The 20,273-nt window shown below is 41.1% G+C and overlaps 1 protein-coding gene across 4 annotated transcripts in view; it reads left to right on the forward strand.

The window, feature by feature from the left end:
* The window catches only part of SLC39A10 (solute carrier family 39 member 10), a 162,094-nt gene that overhangs the window by 100,087 nt on the left and 41,734 nt on the right, over nt 1-20,273 (forward strand). The window contains exon 1 of one of the 4 annotated variants that reach the window (XM_056111951.1): nt 6,051-6,273. The exons of 2 other annotated variants lie outside the window; for them this stretch is intronic. Coding sequence is in view for 1 of the 2 variants with exons in the window: in XM_056111950.1 (XP_055967925.1) it covers nt 7,667-7,691 (25 nt within the window). In the remaining variant the exon portion in view is untranslated. Of the gene's footprint in view, nt 1-6,050; nt 6,274-7,567; nt 7,692-20,273 lie in introns of those variants that run through there. One more of the 4 variants, XM_056111950.1, reaches the window with a different exon arrangement.

Raw genomic sequence — 20,273 nt, forward strand, 5'->3', positions numbered from 1 at the left:
AATGCTTAATAAATTTAGGTAAGCTATACTTGTTAATATAACCCAAAGTGTCTTGATTTTAAAAGATGTCCTTGATTAATGAATGGCAGTTGTGAAATGGGTCTCATTAAAAATTATGTTGGAAGCCTTAGGCAAAAGTTGAAATTTGATCTCACATTGATAACATTTTAAACGAATTTTTTAAATGAGCTTATTAATTGTAACCAGCTAAATCAATGAACCTGCAGTTTAATAATATTTAAGTGTGACTTACTGCTTATTCATTGCTACACTGATGACATTACTGAAATTGAAGTGTAAGTGTCCACAATTTTTGTTTAATTGGCATTATTCTGTAGACATTTGCGACTATTTTGGTTTGTTTTTTATTCTTATGTTCGTTTTTGCCATACCAAGTGAGGCTAAAGGGTTCTTCCTGGCTCTGCACTCAGGAATTACTCTTGGCAGTGCTTGGGGGACCATATGGGACTCTGGGGACAAAACTTGGGTCCACTGCATATAAGCATCACCAGCTGTACTATAGCTCTGGCCCTGTTACCTTTTTTTACTATTTTTTTTTTAACTCCTTTGAAGTAGGAGTGAATATTTGGAAGGTTTGCTTTCTGATGTGCCTCTGGGAGTTTCAAGATATTGAAAGTGTGTGTTTGGCATCTATTCCCTAGTGGTTGGCCCAAATGACTACTTACCAGATTTGCTTTTTTTCTTTAGCTTAGTATCATTAGGTGAGTGAATGGGCTGACTAGAAGAAAGAATAAGTTGAAAATATGTCTTGTTTTCTTTTTAATTTTTAGTACCGATACTACGCTAGGAATATAGCTCAGCGTTTTCCAACTTTTGGTTTATGGGTGCAGAAAACTTTTAGACTACTGATCTATATAATCCTATTTTTCTCCCTGCTTAAAACTTCTTCAGGGGCCGGGGAAATTGTACAGTGGGTAGAACACTTGCCTTACACAGAGCCAGCCCAGATTATACCTCCAGCATCCCATCTGGTCCCCCAGGCACCGCCAAGAGTGATTCCTGACTGCAGAGCCAGGAGGTTACCCCTGAGCAATGCCAGGTGTGTCCTAAAAGAAAACAAAAAATCACAACAACAACAGTAAAACAACAATAAAACTTCTTCAGTAAAATCTTGAAAATATATGCTTAATAGTCAAATAATAAAGTGATAATAACTTCCCTTAGAGACTCTTTAATGATAAGCTTCCAGGAATAAATTCTAAATGTGGAGTTCCCGAGATTCATAAGCCCAATAGAGTAGGTTTGAAGCAAGAAGCCTTTCTGCTACTGTCAAGTGTGCAAATGTGTGATCTGCCTCTTATCCTGGCTCTCCCTCAGAGCTCCTTGCTATAGTCCATTCTTCCAAATGGCTGTTTGTCTTTCACCAGACTAGATCTTCTTCCCATTTTTGAAAGGAGCTGCCATGACAAATCTGAAGTTTCAAGTTTCTCCATTATTATCTTTCTTTCAGTAGGGATGTTTAACTCTAAATAAGCCTTTTGTTTGTATTGTGATGAATTCAAACGAAAAGACCTGGTGAGTTTAAAGTTAGCATCCTCTAGAAAAAACAAATAGCAGTTAACTTTTTGTTTATTTATGGGTGGGGAGTTGCTTAAATTGTAAGTTTCATTTCTCCAATCTATTTTTAATTTTTTTATTGAATCAATATGAGATAAACGCTTAAACAGTTGTTCATGGTTAGATTTCAGTTACACAGTATTCCAACACCCATCCCTCTACCAGTGTACATTTCCCAGCACCATTATCCCCAGGTTACCTTCCATTCCCCCTCACCACCCTGCTTGCCCATATGCCAGGGGCTTTTCTTCTCTGTCTCTGTCTCTGCCTCTGTTCTAATCTATTTTTGTGTCTGCAAAGATCCTGAAACTTGTTTTATTACATTACCTGTCAAGGCAGAGTGACCTCACTCGACAGGCTTAGCAGTCAAAGTTATCTTACGAGGGTGAGATGAGTTCATCTCCCTGTGTTGATGGGAATCATCCTCAACATGGTGAGCTCTGTGGAATATATTAGTTCTGCTCTTTAGAACGAGTTACCGGGGCAGTTGTGAGAACTTTATATAAGTTCCCACGATGCTTATTTGAATTTTAGGAATGACAGGTTCTTGGACGATAGAGCCATAATTTCCCAAAAGGCCAGAAGAAGACAACCCTACAGACTTTACTTCTCATCTTGACAATGGCCTCGACATATCTGAGGTCAGAAAGTCCTGCAGGCCTCTGACAGTGGGGTTGAGATGTACCTTTGACACTCCTCTGACTCCAGGTCTGAATCTGGTAACCTCAATGTCCGGGGTAAAACACAACCAATCTCCTGAAATGGGAAAACTATTAATTTAGAGGTCTAGATTTAGAACATATCTTGAGATCTTCTTTACCCACCTCTTTTCCTCCAAATTTTGGTGCTTGGTACCTCCTAATACAATTGTCAATACAATATAGTATTTTCTGAACTTGCCTCTTAGCATACCTTGTCTAAACCAAACTTTCTTTTGGTTCTGTGAAAGTCATAATCTAAAGTGAACACAAGATTTAGGAGGTTTCTTTATCTTTAGCTAATTACGATTTTTTTTTTTTTGCTAATAATGAATTTTGACTCATGGAAGGAACACTGCACCTGAAAGGTCTCATGTTCTTTATTTAATTTAATGTTCTTAACTTTATTATGGATGATAACTGCTTAATTCTCTGCTATAGGGAAAAGCAGATTTAGAACCTGAACTTCCTTTAGTCACAATAAAAGATTGAGGTATAGAGTTCTAATTTTCTCTATCATAGTTGGTTCTTTTCTAAATTTGAAGGACCAAAAAATATTGTTGTTTTGTTTGGGGGCAATACTCTGCTAGGCTCAGAGCTTACATCTGGCTCTTCATTCAGGGATCACACCTGGAGGGGCTTGGAACCATATGGGATAGATATTGAAATACCAGCTAGGTATTGAAATAAATTACACTGGGACTGCCGCATGCAAGGTTGGCATCCTATCATGCTGTACTATCTCCAACCATTGGTTTTATTATATCATATCCCACATAGCTATGCTAGCCAAGCTTAAAGTTTTAGGAATATAAAATAAAATTTAAGTAAATATTGAATAAGTCAAATGAATGAAGTATGAACCATCTACTCATAATTCAATACACTCTTTTCCCCCTACCTATTGCAAATCAGATATCATTTTGTAGTTGAGATGAACTTCTTTCTGAGTCAATGAAGTCACTAAGGAAAAAAAAGTGTGACCTTTACAAAGTTCTATTTCTTATTCCACTATGTTCCCTTTTTTTTTAATGTGATATTTTTCCTTGACTCTATTATTTAACTCAGCAGGTTAACACAAATAAACCTTCAAGTCTTTTTCTGAGATTCATTTTCTAATAAGTAAATTAATATGCTTATTTGAAGCTTGGGCTGGAGCTATAGCACAGTGGGTTTGCCTTGCACACAGCCAACATGGCTGACCTGAGTTCGATTTCTCCGCCCTTCTCAGAGAGTTCTGTGAGGTACCGAGAATATCTCGCCCGCACGGCAAAGCCTGGCAAGCTCCCCGTGACGTACTCGATATGCCAAACACAGTAACAAGTCTCACAATGTTACTGGGGCCGCTCGAGCAAATCGATGAACATGGGGAGGACAGCAGCAGTGACAGTGATTTGAAGTTTACTCTCCTTAGGAATTTTGCTCTAAGCACTGTCATGTCAGTGTGCATATACTTCATCATATATGAATATACACATACATAAATGAGTGTATCGAAATTTTAGGTGACATGGTAGATTTTTTAGGCTGATTTTCAAGATAGAATTTGTAGTTTGATGCAGAGGTAAATTTGGAATATGTAACAATTTTAGTAAGTAATGTATAGGTACAAATCAACTGGAATGGAAGTCTTTAATAAGTTTTATCAGAGTAACTTTTACAAAGTTTTTGCAACCTAGCATTAACCCCTTGGTTCTTGAAATATGGGTTTCTGGACAATCCTGAGTGGAAGAGTCGGGACATGGGTTGGCATCATGGAAAACTTTAACTCAACTAAACTTTCACTGTTGACCAGCTAATGTAGAGGTTCAGTATTTACTGTATCTGTACACATTAGTTTTACATTGTAAATATATAGCTAAAAGCAAGGAATGAGAATGGTATATCATATTGATATTTAGAAGATACTGAATATATTTAAAAGGTATTAATGGGCTGGAGCGATAGCACAGCGGTAAGGCGTTCGCCTTACAAGTGGCCAACATGGCCGACCCGAGTTCGATTCCTCCGCCCCTCTCGGAGAGCCCGGCAAGCTACCGAGAGTATTCGATATGCCAGACACAGTAACAACAAAGTCTCCAATGGAGACGTTACTGGGCCCGCTCGAGCAAATCGACGATCAACGGGAGGGCCTTTACTTTACTTACTTTAATGTGTTTAATAAAATAACAATGAGCCATAAAATAGCAAAATAATTTAAATTCTTTTCATGCTTGAATCCAAAGGATGTATTATATTGGTGTTTACGAAATCCAAGAACTTTAGTTCTGATTTTATGAAATCTGATGATTTTAGAAAAAAATACAACAGTTCTTTTGTTTTCATGAATCCAAGGAACGTGATTATTATTTTCCACAGTTAATGTTATCCAGGTCTTGAAGCTGGGATTCAACTAATTTCCTTTATCTCTCCTTCAAGACTTCTCCTTTTGCCTAATAATCAGCTGGCTGGAATGTGACCAATGATTTCACTCTTCAAATAAGAAAAATAGGCGAAGTTTAGTGTCCTGACTGTCAACAGATCTTTTTTTTAAGTGTCTAGGGATGTTCTTTAATAGGCCTAAAAGCAAAACTGAAATAATTTCCCTTCATGAAGATAAATGTGCTGGATAGCAGGACTATGCTAAGTGGGTCTGGGTTCCAACTCTCCTCCCTAGTCTGTGGTCTTAGGTAAGATACTCGACTTCTCTGTGCCTCAGTACCCTGGGGTAGGAATGTGTGATGATACTTATCTCACTGTGTTAAGGGTATGAAATGAAAATATATGTAAAGCACTTAAGAAGTATCTGACTCCTACCTAGTAAAGTTCGCTATTACTGTTCATGATTTTATATATTCTTCTGGACATAACTAAGGCTTCTTCAGCACTCACTCTGTTAAGCAGATACTGGCTGGATACAGAAAGACATGCCAGGTAGAATATAGATTAGTCTCACCACAGGGATTAAATGCCAGGAAGCAGGGTAATGGAGCAAAGAGAAGGTGTCTAGAATTCACTTTCTTTAAAATGTGGGCTGTGAACTGCTTAAGGGAAGGGAATGGGGATGGGTGATCCGGCTGGTATGGTTGAGCAAAGATGGTGCAAGGAGCCAGATGTAGGATGGAGCCTATGATTTTGCTTTGCGGGTGCTGGAGTTTTTTTTGTCTTTTGGTTGTTAAGGTGAATGAAATCCATGAGTTAGGTAGTAGAAAGTAAGTGGAAAACCTTGGAAAGTTGCCCAAAGCTCCGAGAATTCTTCTGAGGGCTCTCTGAACTCAACTTTTATAGATCAGAAAGGCCCACAGGAAGAGTGTTTTAGAACGCACTGGGGGCCGGTCGGGGGAAGGAACTGCAAAGGACCTCGCATTTTGCAGGGAGTAAACTAAGTTCCTTTTTCGCCCTAGCCGACTGAAAGGTTACTCTATTGCAAAGAGTGGATTAACGTAGATGTTTAAGTTGTAAAAAGATAAACATCCTAATCTAAACAGCCCATCTAAAACCTTTTGGCGAAAGCGTTTGTGTTTTAGAGCTTCCAGAACTCCTCCGCCCGCCCAAGGCCGCAGCAACCGACGAGCAGAGCCGGGAGAGGCAGCGAGTGGTAATGGGCGCTTCACGCATGCGTTAGAAGCCGCCCCAACTCCCCCGCGGCGGCCTTTCTCCGAACAAAACTAGCGCGGAGCCACGGAGCTCCGCATTTTGCGTAGACTCGTATTTCCTCTTGCAGTGCCCGTCCGTGAGGACTCCGCGCGTGGTGGTGCAGTTCCCCTACGCTAGCGGCGTTATTCGAAGTGAATGGCTGGGTAGTGCGTGTACGCCCAGAACGTAGCACCCATAGGCGGACGGGGTGCGGCTGCGCAGGGGCAGGAGTGGGCTCTGTACGCCAGTAACGTAGCGGGGAGTCGGGCACGCGGGCCTCCGCGACGCAGTTGGCGCAGCCGGCGTTGGTGAATACACGATTTGGTGCAGCCGGGCTTTGGTACCGAGCGGAGAGGAGATGCACACGGCACTCGAGTGTGAGGTAACTATAAAACCCCGATTTGTTTACATTCCCTCCCCCAGAACCGGCCCCATGCGCGGCGGAGACTGCGAGTCCCGGGACGGCGGCGGGTGGTGGTGGTGGGGGTTTAGAAAGCGAGACCAGAACCGGGGAGTTGGGCTTGGGTCCCTCGGGGATCCCGGCGCTGGGGTGGCCGCAGCTGCTGCAGGCGGCGGCGAGCGGGGGCCGGGCGCGCGGTGGGCTGCGCGCGGGGCTGCCGCGCTCCCTCGTGTCGGCGGCGCCGGGCTGCGGCGGGCTTGGCGGCCGAGCTCAGCCTCCTTCCCGCGTGCAGCCGGGACCCGGCCCCCGACTCTGCCTCCAGCCGCGGCCGGGGGAAGCGGCGCGGGCGGCGGTGGGAGTGGGGGAGTGGCCGCTGGACGGGCGGTGGCGGTTAGGGGGGCCTGCGCGCGGGGACCCGGGGTGGGTGGGTGGGTGGGAAACTGAGTGCGATTTGCCCTGCCAAGGCGTGGGGGGGCACCCCGCAGTCCGACCCGGGGGGCGGAGGGGGCGGTTCCTCCCTTCTCCGCGCCCGGGTGCGGGTCTCTCCGTCCGAGGATGGAACCCCGGCGCCGCTGTTCTGGCCGCCGGGTGCTTAACGGACGGCGCTGCCGGTGCTGCTATCGCGGGGGGCCTCGTGGGCCCCCCGACCAACCGAAAAGCGAGGCGGGCCGCCGGGGGTGTGCGTGTGTGTATGTGCACGCGGGGTCCGCTGGGGTCCCCCACCCACCCACCCCGAGCCCTCCGCTCGGGCGGGGCAGGGCGGGAGGGGGGGAGGCAGACGGGTTGGGCCGGGAAGTGGCGCGGCCGCCGGGGCTTTGTTCCCGAAAACCCCGTCCGGAGAGCGCGCCGGGGCTGGGCCGGGGCGGTGCATCGGGGAACTTGGCGGGGGGCCCCCACCCCGCCCCCACCCCCGGGCTGGGCGGCTGCTGAGCCCAGGGCCCTTCCTGGGGTGTTGGGGGGGGGGGGTGGACCCCGGCCGAAGCCGGGGGCTGTGCGAGGGCTCGGGCGACGTGACGTTGGAGGGCTTCCTGTGGCTTCGGTGCTGAGCCGCTCACGTGGGCGCCGTCCACATGGGCCACCCCGACGCGCTGGGCACCGGCGAGAACTCATCGCGGCGGGACGCGCCGCCCCCCTCCCCACCCCACCCCACCCCGCCCCCGCCCCCGCCCCCACCCCCACCGCGCGTCCCAAGTTGGAAAGGGTCGTTCCTTCCCGGCTCTGTAATTTTTGAGTTCTTATGGAGTGACATTCAAAGCACATGAAAAAGAAAAAAAAAAAGATGGCAGATGCTACACCCCTTGGGGTTTTTTTATTTTGTAACTTTTCCCCTCCCACGCCGGCCAGTCCTCTAGTTTTACCTGGGAACTGAGTCGGGATGGATCCAAACTCGCCCCTGGCAGGTTTGCATTTCATTTGTGTGTGTGTTGAAGAGGGGGGGGGGGAGGGAAGTTCTTTTGTTTTGTTTTTCACCCCCCGGTGTGCATCTAAATGCTCCTTAATTGACACCCAAGCTGGTAATGGGGAAGGAAAGACGGAGGTTTTGAGTAAGTTTGTCATTGAAATTGACGGGTGTAGGGTGGTAGGGTGAACTGTTGAGACTTAGGGTTCGGTGTGGTTTGAGCACCAGATGGTTTCAGGTCACTTGTTCTGTACCTGGGAGTTCTTGGTGAAGAACCCACATGATCAGACACCAATTAAACCAGCAGGGAGAGAAAGAAATACACAGTACGAGTGATAAGTACTGTGTGTGGGGGGGGGGGAGGGGGTGGAGGGGGGACGGGGACGGGGACGGGACTAAACAGTGATTTGCTGGGGTCCGGGGTGGGAGGGGGGAGATTCATTCGAACTCTTTTGTGTGATGAGCACAAGAAGGGTTTAAATGTGATTCAAAAGGTTAAATACGAAGTAATTCGTGCTTTAACAAAGCAGTGGCAGGCCTTACCAGTTTCAAAATAGTGAAGACTGAATGATCCTTAATCTAATCGAACCTTTTTTTTTTAAAGCAAGTAGTGCATAACTGACTTTGTAACTGAAGGTGTAATTCAGTTCCAGAGATTAATTGAACTGTATCTTTGTTCTCCCTACAGCTTCTCAAAGCTAAGTTTCTTAGGTTGCCTAGTGGTTAAAGAACCATGTGCAAAAATCCTGGTGCTACTTTGAAACAATGTTTAGAAAAGTGACCTTTTAGGATAGGACAGCATGTAATGATGACCTGAATTTGTTCTTAGTATCAATTTATATTTCACTGGCAGTTTAAAAGTTCTTTATGACTTGAACATCATCTTTGACTCTTTTTTGATTAGTTATTTTATTGAGATGTATAGCTTATAATACTGAATTTTATAATTATAATTGCAGAGCTACTACAACAGTGAACATCTGATTTGAAGCAGGCCTAGCGTTTAGCATGCAACTACTACAGGAGGAGTTTTTTTTTTTTTTAAAAAATTGATTTATGGAAAAGATAGGCATATTAAAGGCAGTCTTTTAACAGTTGTTTATAATTAAGGGAATTAACCTATTGGTCAGTTTAGGACTTTAGATGAAGCTTAAGGTTCAAAACTATTAATGTTGAAAAATGTTACTTAGTTTGATACATTTGCTTTGTCTTAGGCTTCTGAATTTCAGTCTTTAATCATTATTTTGGTTTTGGGGCCACAACCGGATATGCCCCTGGCTCTCTGTTTAGGGATCACTCCTGGTGCGGCTCTGGAACAGTATGTGGTGCCAAGGATCAAACCCAAGTCAACCAAATACCAGGCTGGCGCCTTAACCACTGTACTATTGCTCTGGCCGTTGAATCTCAGTCTTTGAACTTGAATTGAAAAACCCAACCTGCTGTTTACTGTAACAAAAATGATATGAACTAAAGGACTACAAATAATTCATTTACCTTTTTTTCTACATTTATTTCAGTTCTTCATTAGTGATTGAAGGACTTTCTTTTTCTTCCTTTCTTGATTAGCCCTTAATTATTTCTAATAGGTTTTTGCAGGTGTATACTTAGTTACTGTATTCTTTTTCAGGTAGCCAACATACTTTTTTCTGCCTCTCTTGCATTTCCTGACATAACATACATCTTATTTTCCCCTGCCAGACTGTTCCTTAAGGGATATGTTCCATCACTTTTTTGTCACATAGTGCTCATGAATGTGCAATGCTTGGTTGTCTCATATTTATAATGAATTTTCAATTGTTAATTGAGTGAAATAAAACTTATTTTTAGCATTACCCACAAGAAAGACTTGGAAGTGAAACATCAGCCCTTGTCTGTGTAGTATCTACCTCAAGAGTGCACGTGCAATAGACTTGTGTATTTTCACATACATGGGAGATGAGCGCATTTAAAGCCTGTCTGTATTTACACATCAAAGATGCAAAAGAAAGCAAGCATGCTGTAGAAAATGGAAAAGAGTAGAAAGTCAAAGTTGTTTTTGTAACCAATTTTAAACCCTCAAAAGTGACCTCTCCTTAAGATATACTAACTTTTAAGTTAAAACTTAGATCCTATCTCCACATAGTTTGCTACTGCCCCCTAGTGTTTGATTGCCTAAGAAATTTTCTTTGGCTTGACTTTACCTTTCCTAAAGCAGGATCTGTGTAAATTACAGTTCCTCAGTGCTGTATACCAGTTGTCTTTAAAAGTTCCTCTACTGCTGTTAATCTGGTAGTCATCTGAGTAGGTTAACCTTGATAGCTTTTAGCCCATTGTTTTCTAGTAGGGGATTGAGAGCTAAGAGCAGTACAATACCAAGCTTCCTTGCTGGAGTCTGGAATTAGTACAAAGAATATTTATGTTTAAGGAGGGTCTCTGAAATTGGTTTTACATAGGAAGAGCAGCAATTTGTATTTAATCTGGTTTTTTTTTTTATGAATGACAAAACATTTGCTTTGTGACATTTGTCTCATGTAATGGTACTGCCTTAAGTATGAAAAATAAATTAGAAAATGTTAATCATACAGTAAGCTATTTTTAAATTCAAATTTATTTTGAACTATGATCATAGAATAATTTTTGAAAAGTAGAATAATTTTTGAAAAATAGTTTCAAGGACTTTATTGATAACTATAAGATTTCTGTAGTTATCTTCTATTGAAGCCGTAAGGTTTCAAATAATCCAGTTACCAGTGTTCTGAACATTTTTTCCTTTTTTAATTATTTTCTACTTATATGTTCTGTGAGTTGGCAATATGGTAACTTACAGGCTTTTCCAAGCTAGGCAAAATAAATTCTCAAAAATTTGCCACAGCCCGAGACTGGAGATACAGTACAACAGGTAAGGTGCCTGCCTTCCACACCCTGGTTTAATCCTTGGCATCCTATATGGTCCCCTGCGCACTGCCAGAAGTGATTCCTGGATGCAGAGCCAGGAGTAACCCCTGTGAATCAACAGGGTGTGGCCAAAATTACCCCTACCCCTGAAAAAAAAAGTCACAACTAGAATATTAAAAAATGTGCTTTCGGGACTTCTGCAGTGGGTGGAGTGCTTGCGTTGCATGTACCTGACACGGGTTCAGTTTCCAGAACCCCTTATGGTCTCCCGAGACCCATCAGGAATGATCCCTGAGTGTAAGGCCAGGAATAAATCCTGAGCACTGCTGGGTGTGACCGTGATCCAAAACAAAAAAGTTTGTTTTATAGAGATGCACATCAGTAGGACTGTAGATAGTTTTGTAGATAGCACATCGGGAGGGCATTTGCCTTGCGTGCAGCTGGCCTGGCCGAGGTTCGATTTCTCCACCCCTCTCGGAGAGCCCGGCAAGCTACTGAGAGTATCTCGGGCCGCACAGCAAAGACTGGCAAGCTACCCATGATGTATTCAATATGCCAGACACAGTAACAACAAGTATCATGATGGAGATGTTACTGGGCCCGCTCGAGCAAATCGATGAACAACGGGAGGACAGTGGACAGTGCTACAGTAGAGATGAAGAAAATTTACAACACAAATAGTAATATTCTAGTAATATAACTGAAGATTTCCAGTGCCTTCAGAGACTAGATTTTGTTTGGGCCTGAGGCTCAGTGATAGGTATATGGCCAGCTTGTGTACGGCCCTGGGCTCATTCCTTGGGCTGGTGTTAGTAACAGATTTGTAAGCATAAAGATAAAATCTAAAAATCGGTGTTTTAATTTTCACCAAGAGTTAATGGTGGGTGATATTGTGATTAATTTTATAAATGAGTACATTAAAGGTATTACTGAAGGATGTCAGATATTTAACCTTGCATTATTATTTCTTTCCTTTTTTTTCCCTTCGTTTTTGGGGCTGGAGCGATAGCACAGTGGGTTAGACCTTTGCCTTGCACACTACCCGCCAGGGTTTGATTCCTCCACCCCTCTCGGAGAGCCTGGCAAGCTACCGAGAGTATCTCGCCCACATGACAAAGCCTGGCCAGCTACCCGTGACATATTATTCGATATGCCAAAAACAGTAACAACAAGTTTCACAATGGAGACGTTTCTGTGCCCGCTCATGGGGAGGACTGCTACAGTGCTGCAGTGCTTTGTTTTTGGGCCACACCCAGCAGTGCTCTTTGCTGGCTCTTTGATCAGAAATCACTTCTGATGGTTCTTCAGCAACCATATTGGTTGCCAGGGATTGAACCTGGGTCAGCCCAATGCAAGGCAAGCGCCTTAACCGCTCTACAACCGCTCTAGCCCTGCACTGACATTTCTAGCAACCAGATTTACCCTTAATAATTTATACACTATTTTGGGGCATTACCCATCCCATTCAGGAAGTTTTTTTTTTTTTAATTTATTTATTTATTGAATCACTGTGGGAAAGGTTACAAAGCTTTCAGGCTTAGGTCTCAGTCATGCAAATATCAAACACATTTCCCTTTACCAATACTTATTTTTTTACCATGAAGAACCCCAATAAAACCCCACCCCCCACCCCTCCCAGTCCCTGTGAGGCAGATGAATTCTAGTTAGCACTCTGTCTGCTTTGACTAGATTCATTGTTTCAATAAAAGATTCACCACTATTTAAATAGAGTTTACCACCCCCCCCCCCCCCAAATCAGACCTGCTGAAAAAGCATTGTGAAGTGATTTGCTTTCTACAGCTGGGTTCAAGAATTAAATGTTGGTTTTGAATTTCTGCTATTTTACTTATTGACCCTGGAAGTATTTCTACTGAAAGTCAGATAGTTAAGAAATTGGTTTCTGTGCTCTGGAGTCGTGGCCGTGCTGGAGAGCCGCTCGTGGGGGGCAACTGGTGACCTCGGTAGGGCGTGAAGGGCGGACCGAAACGCCCCCCTTCAGGAAGGTTTTTGAGTGTTGAAAAAAAAAAGCAGGATGTTGCAGGAAGAATTTGATCTTACTAGCATATGTACTTTTATAGGCCCAGAGCATTGTATGAATTACTATCAATTATGAACTTATCTTCAGTTCTTTAGTAATTATCTAAGACTTGACTGTGAGCACTTACTATTTTATTTTATTTTCGTTTTGGGGCCACACCTATCTAATTCAGTTACAAAGACTAGCCTACTTGAAAATCCCAGTATTAACAGTCAGGCATCCCTAATGTAGTTTTTATGTTACATCATTATTTTATATTTCTTAGAATTTATGTGAATAACATAAGTGGAAAGTGCTCAGTCAAACGAAAAATTTATAGGCCTTATTTTTGGGTATTCATGGATAATAATAGTAAACATTGTTACGTGAATTCTTTGGTACTTTCCTCCATTTCATTTTCCCTTTGTTGGGGAGTAGCATCTTTATTTGCTTGGAGATGGAATGTGAAGCTTCCTGCAGCCTTGGACCTATCTCCTCACTCTGACATACTGTTCCTAATACGTATTTAGCATCTTCACAGTTGACCTGTAATTTTAAGTGATTGTGTCTTGCCTGTAACTTTTAAAGAGACACAGGTTTTCATATTTATGCTGTTTTCCTTAGCCATTTCCCTTTCTTTCCTCCTCTCTCCTCTCCTTCCATAGCCCATGGAAATCAACCAGTGATTCATGTTTACAGGCCAATGAACCAAATTTTTGCTGTACTGGCCCTTGGTGTGCCTCTGCTGACGGGGCATACATTTTTTTCCTTCTCATATATAAAGTTTTATACTTTAGGCTAAGTTACACAGGATCATCTCTTGGTAAAGTCATCTGTGGGAAAATTTTTACCATATCAAGATGAATAGAATAATACATTTGCTATATATAACACAGTGAGATCAATAAGCCCAATGTTTGTTTTTCTGATATTTCTGTTTTTCATAGTTATGTATTAAATTCCATCATTAAACTACTATAGTACATGTGTAATGAAATCATGTATATATGAGCTAAGTGTGTATAAAGCAATGAAATGCTTTTTAATTTTTTTGTCTGGTGTTAGTCTAAAATTTCAGCAGAGTTAATAATTACTTAATGTTTGGAACATACTTTTTAAGATTTGGCTTAAGTTTGGATACTGCTATTTTCAAATCATGTGTGCTCTTCCAAGCCACCAAGTACTGCTTGGGGCCTCGCCCAATATTTTGCTTTATGTAATCCATGCAAGAAAAATGATCATGGAGAAAATAAGTATACTAAAATCATTCATCCTTTGGATATCAAAGGAAACGTTCCTTAAATTTAGTTTATAACACAGAGCTTAAAGTTTAGTAGTAAGTATGAGAGCTTATCCTATGAAAAGCTTTTCCTAAACACATGTATTTGAAAGTTTGAGACTGAAGCTTTCAAAATTTGTGAACAGATTTGTAAGAGTACTCTTTGTTCAGTGGGTGTTATTTTCTCTAATAAAAGGATGTTTGAAATACTCATTTTTTAGCGGGTCATGTTCATTTAATTGTTTCTTTTTTTAAAATGCACATTAACAGGATAAAACACCATAAAAATTACATGTAACACATGTAAACATCAGAAGAAATTACATGTAACACAAAAGTTGGACATTTTGAGATCAAAATAAAAATTGTGGAGCAGGACTTTTTTTCCCCTCAGAAAATATGACCAAGTCATATTAAAGTTCATGTAAATAAAAGTATGGGAACATCTGGAATGCTTTTTAAAGTATAAATAAAATTGAAAGCCTTTTTTTGCTGCTTAGCAGGGCACTTAAAATATATTTAATACTAAACACAGTAACAACAAGTCTCATGAAGGAGACGTTACTGGGCCCACTCGAGCAAATTGATGAACAACGGGAGGACCGTGACTTTATTTAACTGAAAAAAACCCTTAAAAAAGAATGAATTATCAGGAAATCAAGAAAAGTCCATTTTTGATGATTAATTGCTCTATGTTTTAACTAATATGGTAGAGCCACATGCACCAGTGATGCAAAAAAAGCTTTACTTATGACAGGGAAGGTATGATTACCGCAGTAAAATCCAAGTAAAGGTAAAAGGTAAAGGTAAAGGCCCTCACGTTGATCATCGATTTGCTCGAGCGGGCCCAGTAACGTCTCCATTGGAGACTTTGTTGTTACTGTGTTTGGAATATCGAATACGTCACGGGGAGCTTGCCAGGCTCTGCCATGCGGGCAAGATACTCTCGGTAGCCTGCCGGGCTCTCCGAGAGGGGCGGAGGAATCGAACTGGGGTTGGCCATGTTGGCTGCGTGCAAGGCAAACGTCCTACCGCTGTGCTATCGCTCCAGCGATCCAAGTATAAAGTAAAATTTAGTACACTGTATTTTAGATGCCAGAGTTAAAAATTTAGTTACAGTGAGAATAGTTAAAGTATGCTATATTGTATTGAATATATTTACATAGATTAAAATCATATAGCAATCAGCGAGTACAAATTTCTTGATTTATTTTTTGATTACTCCATTTGCCATTTTTAAAAATTTTGTTGCAGTAAGTAATATGAAATAATTTTCTATATGATTGCCAACAGGTTAGCCTGGGGTCACTGGTACAGGAAAGGGGACATTGGTGACAGGATTGTTGTTGGAACATTGTATGCCTAAAATAACTGTTCTGAGCAACTTTGTAAATCATGGTGTCTTAGAAATCATTTGAGATCTTTTACTTAAGCCAAAATTGTTTGTACTGAATTTTAATGAGAATACTATGATCATACAGCTGGTGGCAGTATAACCAAACTTAATTATTGAGAAATCAGTTTGGAAATATGTGTCAAGACCTGAAAACTTAAATTTTTTGTAATGTTTCTCCACATTTTGGAAGGACCTACGCAAATAATAGTGGAATTTTGAGCTAAAATGGTAGCTGTTTTGATTAAAACTCTACAAATGCTTGTGAAAATGTAACTTTCATTTTCTCCCATATGTAATATGTTAATTTGTTTTAAGAAGCTTTAAAAACATAATTGCTCACTTAAAAATTTTTTTTTAAATTGAATCACTTCACTTGTAATTACTTGCCATCCCATTGTTCATCGATTAGCTCAGTAGGAGCCAGTAACGTCTCCATCCATCCCTGTTGCTTGCTAGTGTAGCCCAATGGCATCTGCTCGCTTCAGGTTTAAGTTCCATGACTCTTTAAGTAATAGAAAACTTAGTTCCCAGTCTTTATTATATGTTTTTCTGTCTCAAGAGACGAGAATATCAAAAGTACTAATTATAGTTTCTATAGTTGATGACTTGTTAATGCCTGCCACTTATCAATCATTTATGTTCCCATTAATCATGTTAATTAATCATATGTTCATTCGAATCATATGCTCATTAATTGTTGCTTTCCAGGTGTAGCCAGTGTATGAAGATGAAGATTTCGTACTACTTCCCACCTCTCCAAGTACCTTCTCATTTTCTATATCCCAGTTCTGTTTTTCAGTACAATTATAATTTAAGTTAGAACAGCAGGGTCAGCCAGCCCTACTTGCTGCATTATCTCTTCACTTCATACCACCCCTTTTAGCAGTTTAGTGTTAATTTGTTGTGACTTTGAAAATTGAATCTTTGAAATAAACTATTTTACTTTAATGCATTTTCACCATTTTTTTCTGTCCTTATTTTCTTCTGTTTCTTTTCGTATGGTGCCTGTTGATCATAAAATTTACCCCGATTCTGCATTTCTAGAGGAGATCGTAGGGGACTCTACAATGTGTGTTAATCCTCTAGAAGAATTTTTATAGTTTTTGTATATTGGACACATGGAATATGATAATAAAGATGGACCGACCACATATAACGAATTGATAGTTTGCTAGTAAAAATAAAATGACATTTGAATTACACTTTAGTAAGATTCTAGTAAGTGGTTGCATGGAATAATTTCACTTTGTTTAGCAATTAAGAAAAGCTTTAAAAGAATTGTAAGGATGCTAAAATTAATCAGACAGATCCTACTGTTGGGAAGAGAGAACCATGTTGTCAGAAGCATAAAAGATGACCTTATGGAAAGGAAGGATTATTTTAACTTGCAATACTTATGAGTGGCAAGCTGTTTCAAAATCAGGGATATGCAACAATGACAGGAGGCTGAAAAAAAACAAAGCACAGAGTGAGGATAGATGGAAGGATAAAGGTTTGAGTTAGTGACAGCTACTCTAACAGTGAAGGAAACTGCCAGTGGTGATGAGTCAAAAGAACTCAGCTTTGCCGGTGACTTCAAATCCTAAAAATTAGCTGTCTTTCCTACCACTTACTCTCCCCCTCCCCCCAACAGGAGGAGGGCCACAACCCTTGGTGCTCTAGGGCTATTCCCTGGGATTTTTGCTTGAAAATGACCCCTGGTGGTGCTTGGGGGCCCATATGTAGTGCCAGGGATTGAATCCCGAACCTAGGATGACGAAAGGCAAGGCATTGGCCTTCCCTCCTGCATTGTCTCTGTCTGGCCTAAGCACTGCCCTTCAGGTCCTCATTATGAAGCAGGACTTGTAGGTTTGTGCATTTGCTTTTGGAAAAAAGAATAAAGCCTCTACTGAAAGGGCAACTGGTGTGACAGACAGTAGCTGCAAAAGCAATGCAGCCAGTACACGTACTAATCTTTAGGTAATTTTTTGTGCAGAACAGACACAGGGATAGCACAGGTGACTGTACAGAATGGTTCTAGGATCCCTGTAATGAAATTAGAAAGCAGAAACTTGAAGTAATTGTTTTGATAATTAATAATAAAATACGGGTTTGTACATGGATGTTTAGCAGACAGAATGGCCTCCAATAATTTGTTGAACATTGTTAAGAGAAAAAAAATAAAGTTCCCATTCATGTCCCCATTCTACCAATGCCAGTTTTCTGTACATCATTTTCCTACTACATCCCAAAGTTGGGTGTGTACATTTTGTTAATTTGTGTCATCCCATTTGAGTGTGTGTGAGTGTCCCCTGTGATTGGTTCCCACCTTGTGTCCCAAACTGCAGAGCACCCAAAGATCCTGAGCTAGAATGAGCAGGTTGGAAATGAGTGAATTCTAATTTTTATTTAGTATTATTGGTTTTGGGGCTGGAGCAATAGCACAGCGGGTAGGGCGTTCGCCTTACAAGCGGCCAACATGGCCGACCCGAGTTCGATTCCTCCGCCCCTCTCGGAGAGCCCGGCAAGCTACCGAGAGTATTCGATATGCCAGACACAGTAACAACAAAGTCTCCAATGGAGACGTTACTGGGCCCGCTCGAGCAAATCGACGATCAACGGGAGGGCCTTTACCTTTACCTTTACCTTATTAGTGGTTTGTTTTTAGAAGTTTGAGATATATATATATATATATATATATATATATATACACATAATTTTCTTTTTTTTTTTTTTTTTGCCTTTTGGGTCACAACCCGGCGGTGCACAGGGTTACTCCTGGCTCTGCACTCAGGAATTACCCCTGGCGGTTGTCAGGGCACCATGTGGGATGCTGGGAATCGAGCCCGGGTCGGTCATGTGTAAGGCAAACACTACCCACTGTGCTATTGCTCCTGCCCCGAATATATATTTTTTTTTAGATATGTGCTATTCCATCCCTTCATTTTACCAGTCATCTCATCTACTGATGCCATACTTGGGAATACTAATGTAGCACCCTAACCCCTTAAAAAGTATGAGTCAGTCTACTTTTTACACCGAGGTTTGTTCATATAAAAATAGCAGATAAATGCTAATTGAGCTTGGGCATAAGTAATGCTTAATTACTGTTAATTAACCTGTTTGATTAAAGAATTCCTTTCCCATTTTTTAAAAAAAGAACAATTCTGTATAAACATCTGAGACTTGATTTAATATACCAGACAACAACATATCACACCCATCTTTGTTTTACAGTGAAGTCCTCACTTTAATATTCTGGATAGCTTATAAATTAAACTTTAATTAAAACATTAAAAAATCAGTGTTACTGTAACTTTAATTGATAGTACACAAAAATGTGGAAAACTCCCAAAACATAAGGCATAAAATAAGAGATGACTAGGACAGCACTGAATCCAGCTCGGGATTGGTGGCCTGTTAGGATTGTGTGGTTCATGGACTTAGGCAATATTTCCCCCATTGCTCTATTAAAAAAATTTTTTTTAATAGAAAGAAAAGGATTCTTGAAGTCTATGGAACGATTAGAAAATACATGCATTATAGGTCAGATTACATTGTTCAGTCATAGCTAATTGGGGTCATGTGACTTAAGTTCTCAGTGGAATGTGGGTAGTGTGGTAAATGGCACATCCACATTGTTTGATGCTTTTGAATACATGTTAGAATCAGAGTAAACATGTTATTTCTCTTCCGACGGGATAGCTCCCTTATATCAGCTGTGTGCAAGGCAAATGCTTACCGATGGTACTTTTGATTTGGCTGTTTTTGAGAAAACCTGTTTCCTTATTTTTTTAGTTGATTTGGCCACATCTGGTTTGCCCAGAGTTTACACCTGACTCTGCATTTAGGGGTCATTCTTGGGGTTTGAGGGATCGTACAGGGTGCCGAGAAGTTGAACTTACGTGGATCACATGCAAGTCAAGAGCCCTCCTTCCCCACTGTACTCTGGCTTGAAAGCTTGTTTCTTAAGCTTTCCGTGGACGGGTCTGCATTGCATCCTAATGACGTTCCATGTATACATTTGCTATAGTACTTTTTAGAGTGATCTACTTTAAAGAAAAATATGTAATAGTTTATATATTGCTCCTATGAATCATTCATGTATTTATTTACTAATGCTGCTCTGAAATGTAAATGATAAGGGGGTTCCAGATATTTAGGGTCTTTGCAGTGAACAATTGTGTACAGTGCATAAAAAAAACCCAGATAAATATCAATTTACATTTCATTATAAAACATCCACAGTTTGCTGTCTCATTGAGCAATTGACTCGATGTTTTCTGGCAAGTATTTGATTTATTTCCACCACTGGTATTTATTTGACTGTGAGCTAATGTGCAAAGAATAACCCACAAGACATTTACATATCAAATGATTGATTATGACTTTCAGAACATCACCTTTCAGTAGCTTCTAGTGGAAAACCAAGGTCGAGAGCATAACATCTTTTTGCTTAATGGTGATTGGTCTCTGTTACTTATTCCCTTTGATTATAGTACAAGTATAATTGATAAATTTTAAATGATACCTGTGAGATTACATAAATTAAAGTGCTTTAAGATTTTCCTAGCGGAGCTTTAGAATTTGCTATCTTAAAAACTTTCTAAACTCACAGGGCCAGAGAGATAGCACAGGGGTTAAGTTGAATATGGCTGACCTAACCATCGGCAGATACATCCATATGGGTAACGTTGACTATAGTCTCCTGAGTACCACCAGGAGTGACCCTGGAGCATAGAGCCAGGAATAAGCCCTGAGTGAAGTTGGTGGGTGTGGCCCAAATCCTTATTTCCCCCCACCACCCACATTTCTAATCTCATATGCCATTTCATAATTAAATCCAATTTATTGAGGTAAACATAGGAGTCACTAGTCACTTGATGAAAGTATCATTTTAAATGAATAGGAGTATTTGATATGTTCGTAGAGACAAGTTCTCAAACTTTAGCTTGCCTCATCAGATTCCTTGGGGAGACTGGATAAAACATTGCTGAACCCTACTGCCAGAGTTTCTAATTTAGTACGTCTGGGTAGG

The sequence above is a fragment of the Sorex fumeus genome, unplaced genomic scaffold, assembly GCF_029834395.1.
Source record: "Sorex fumeus unplaced genomic scaffold, SorFum_2.1 ptg000014l, whole genome shotgun sequence".
NCBI lineage: Eukaryota > Metazoa > Chordata > Mammalia > Eulipotyphla > Soricidae > Sorex > Sorex fumeus.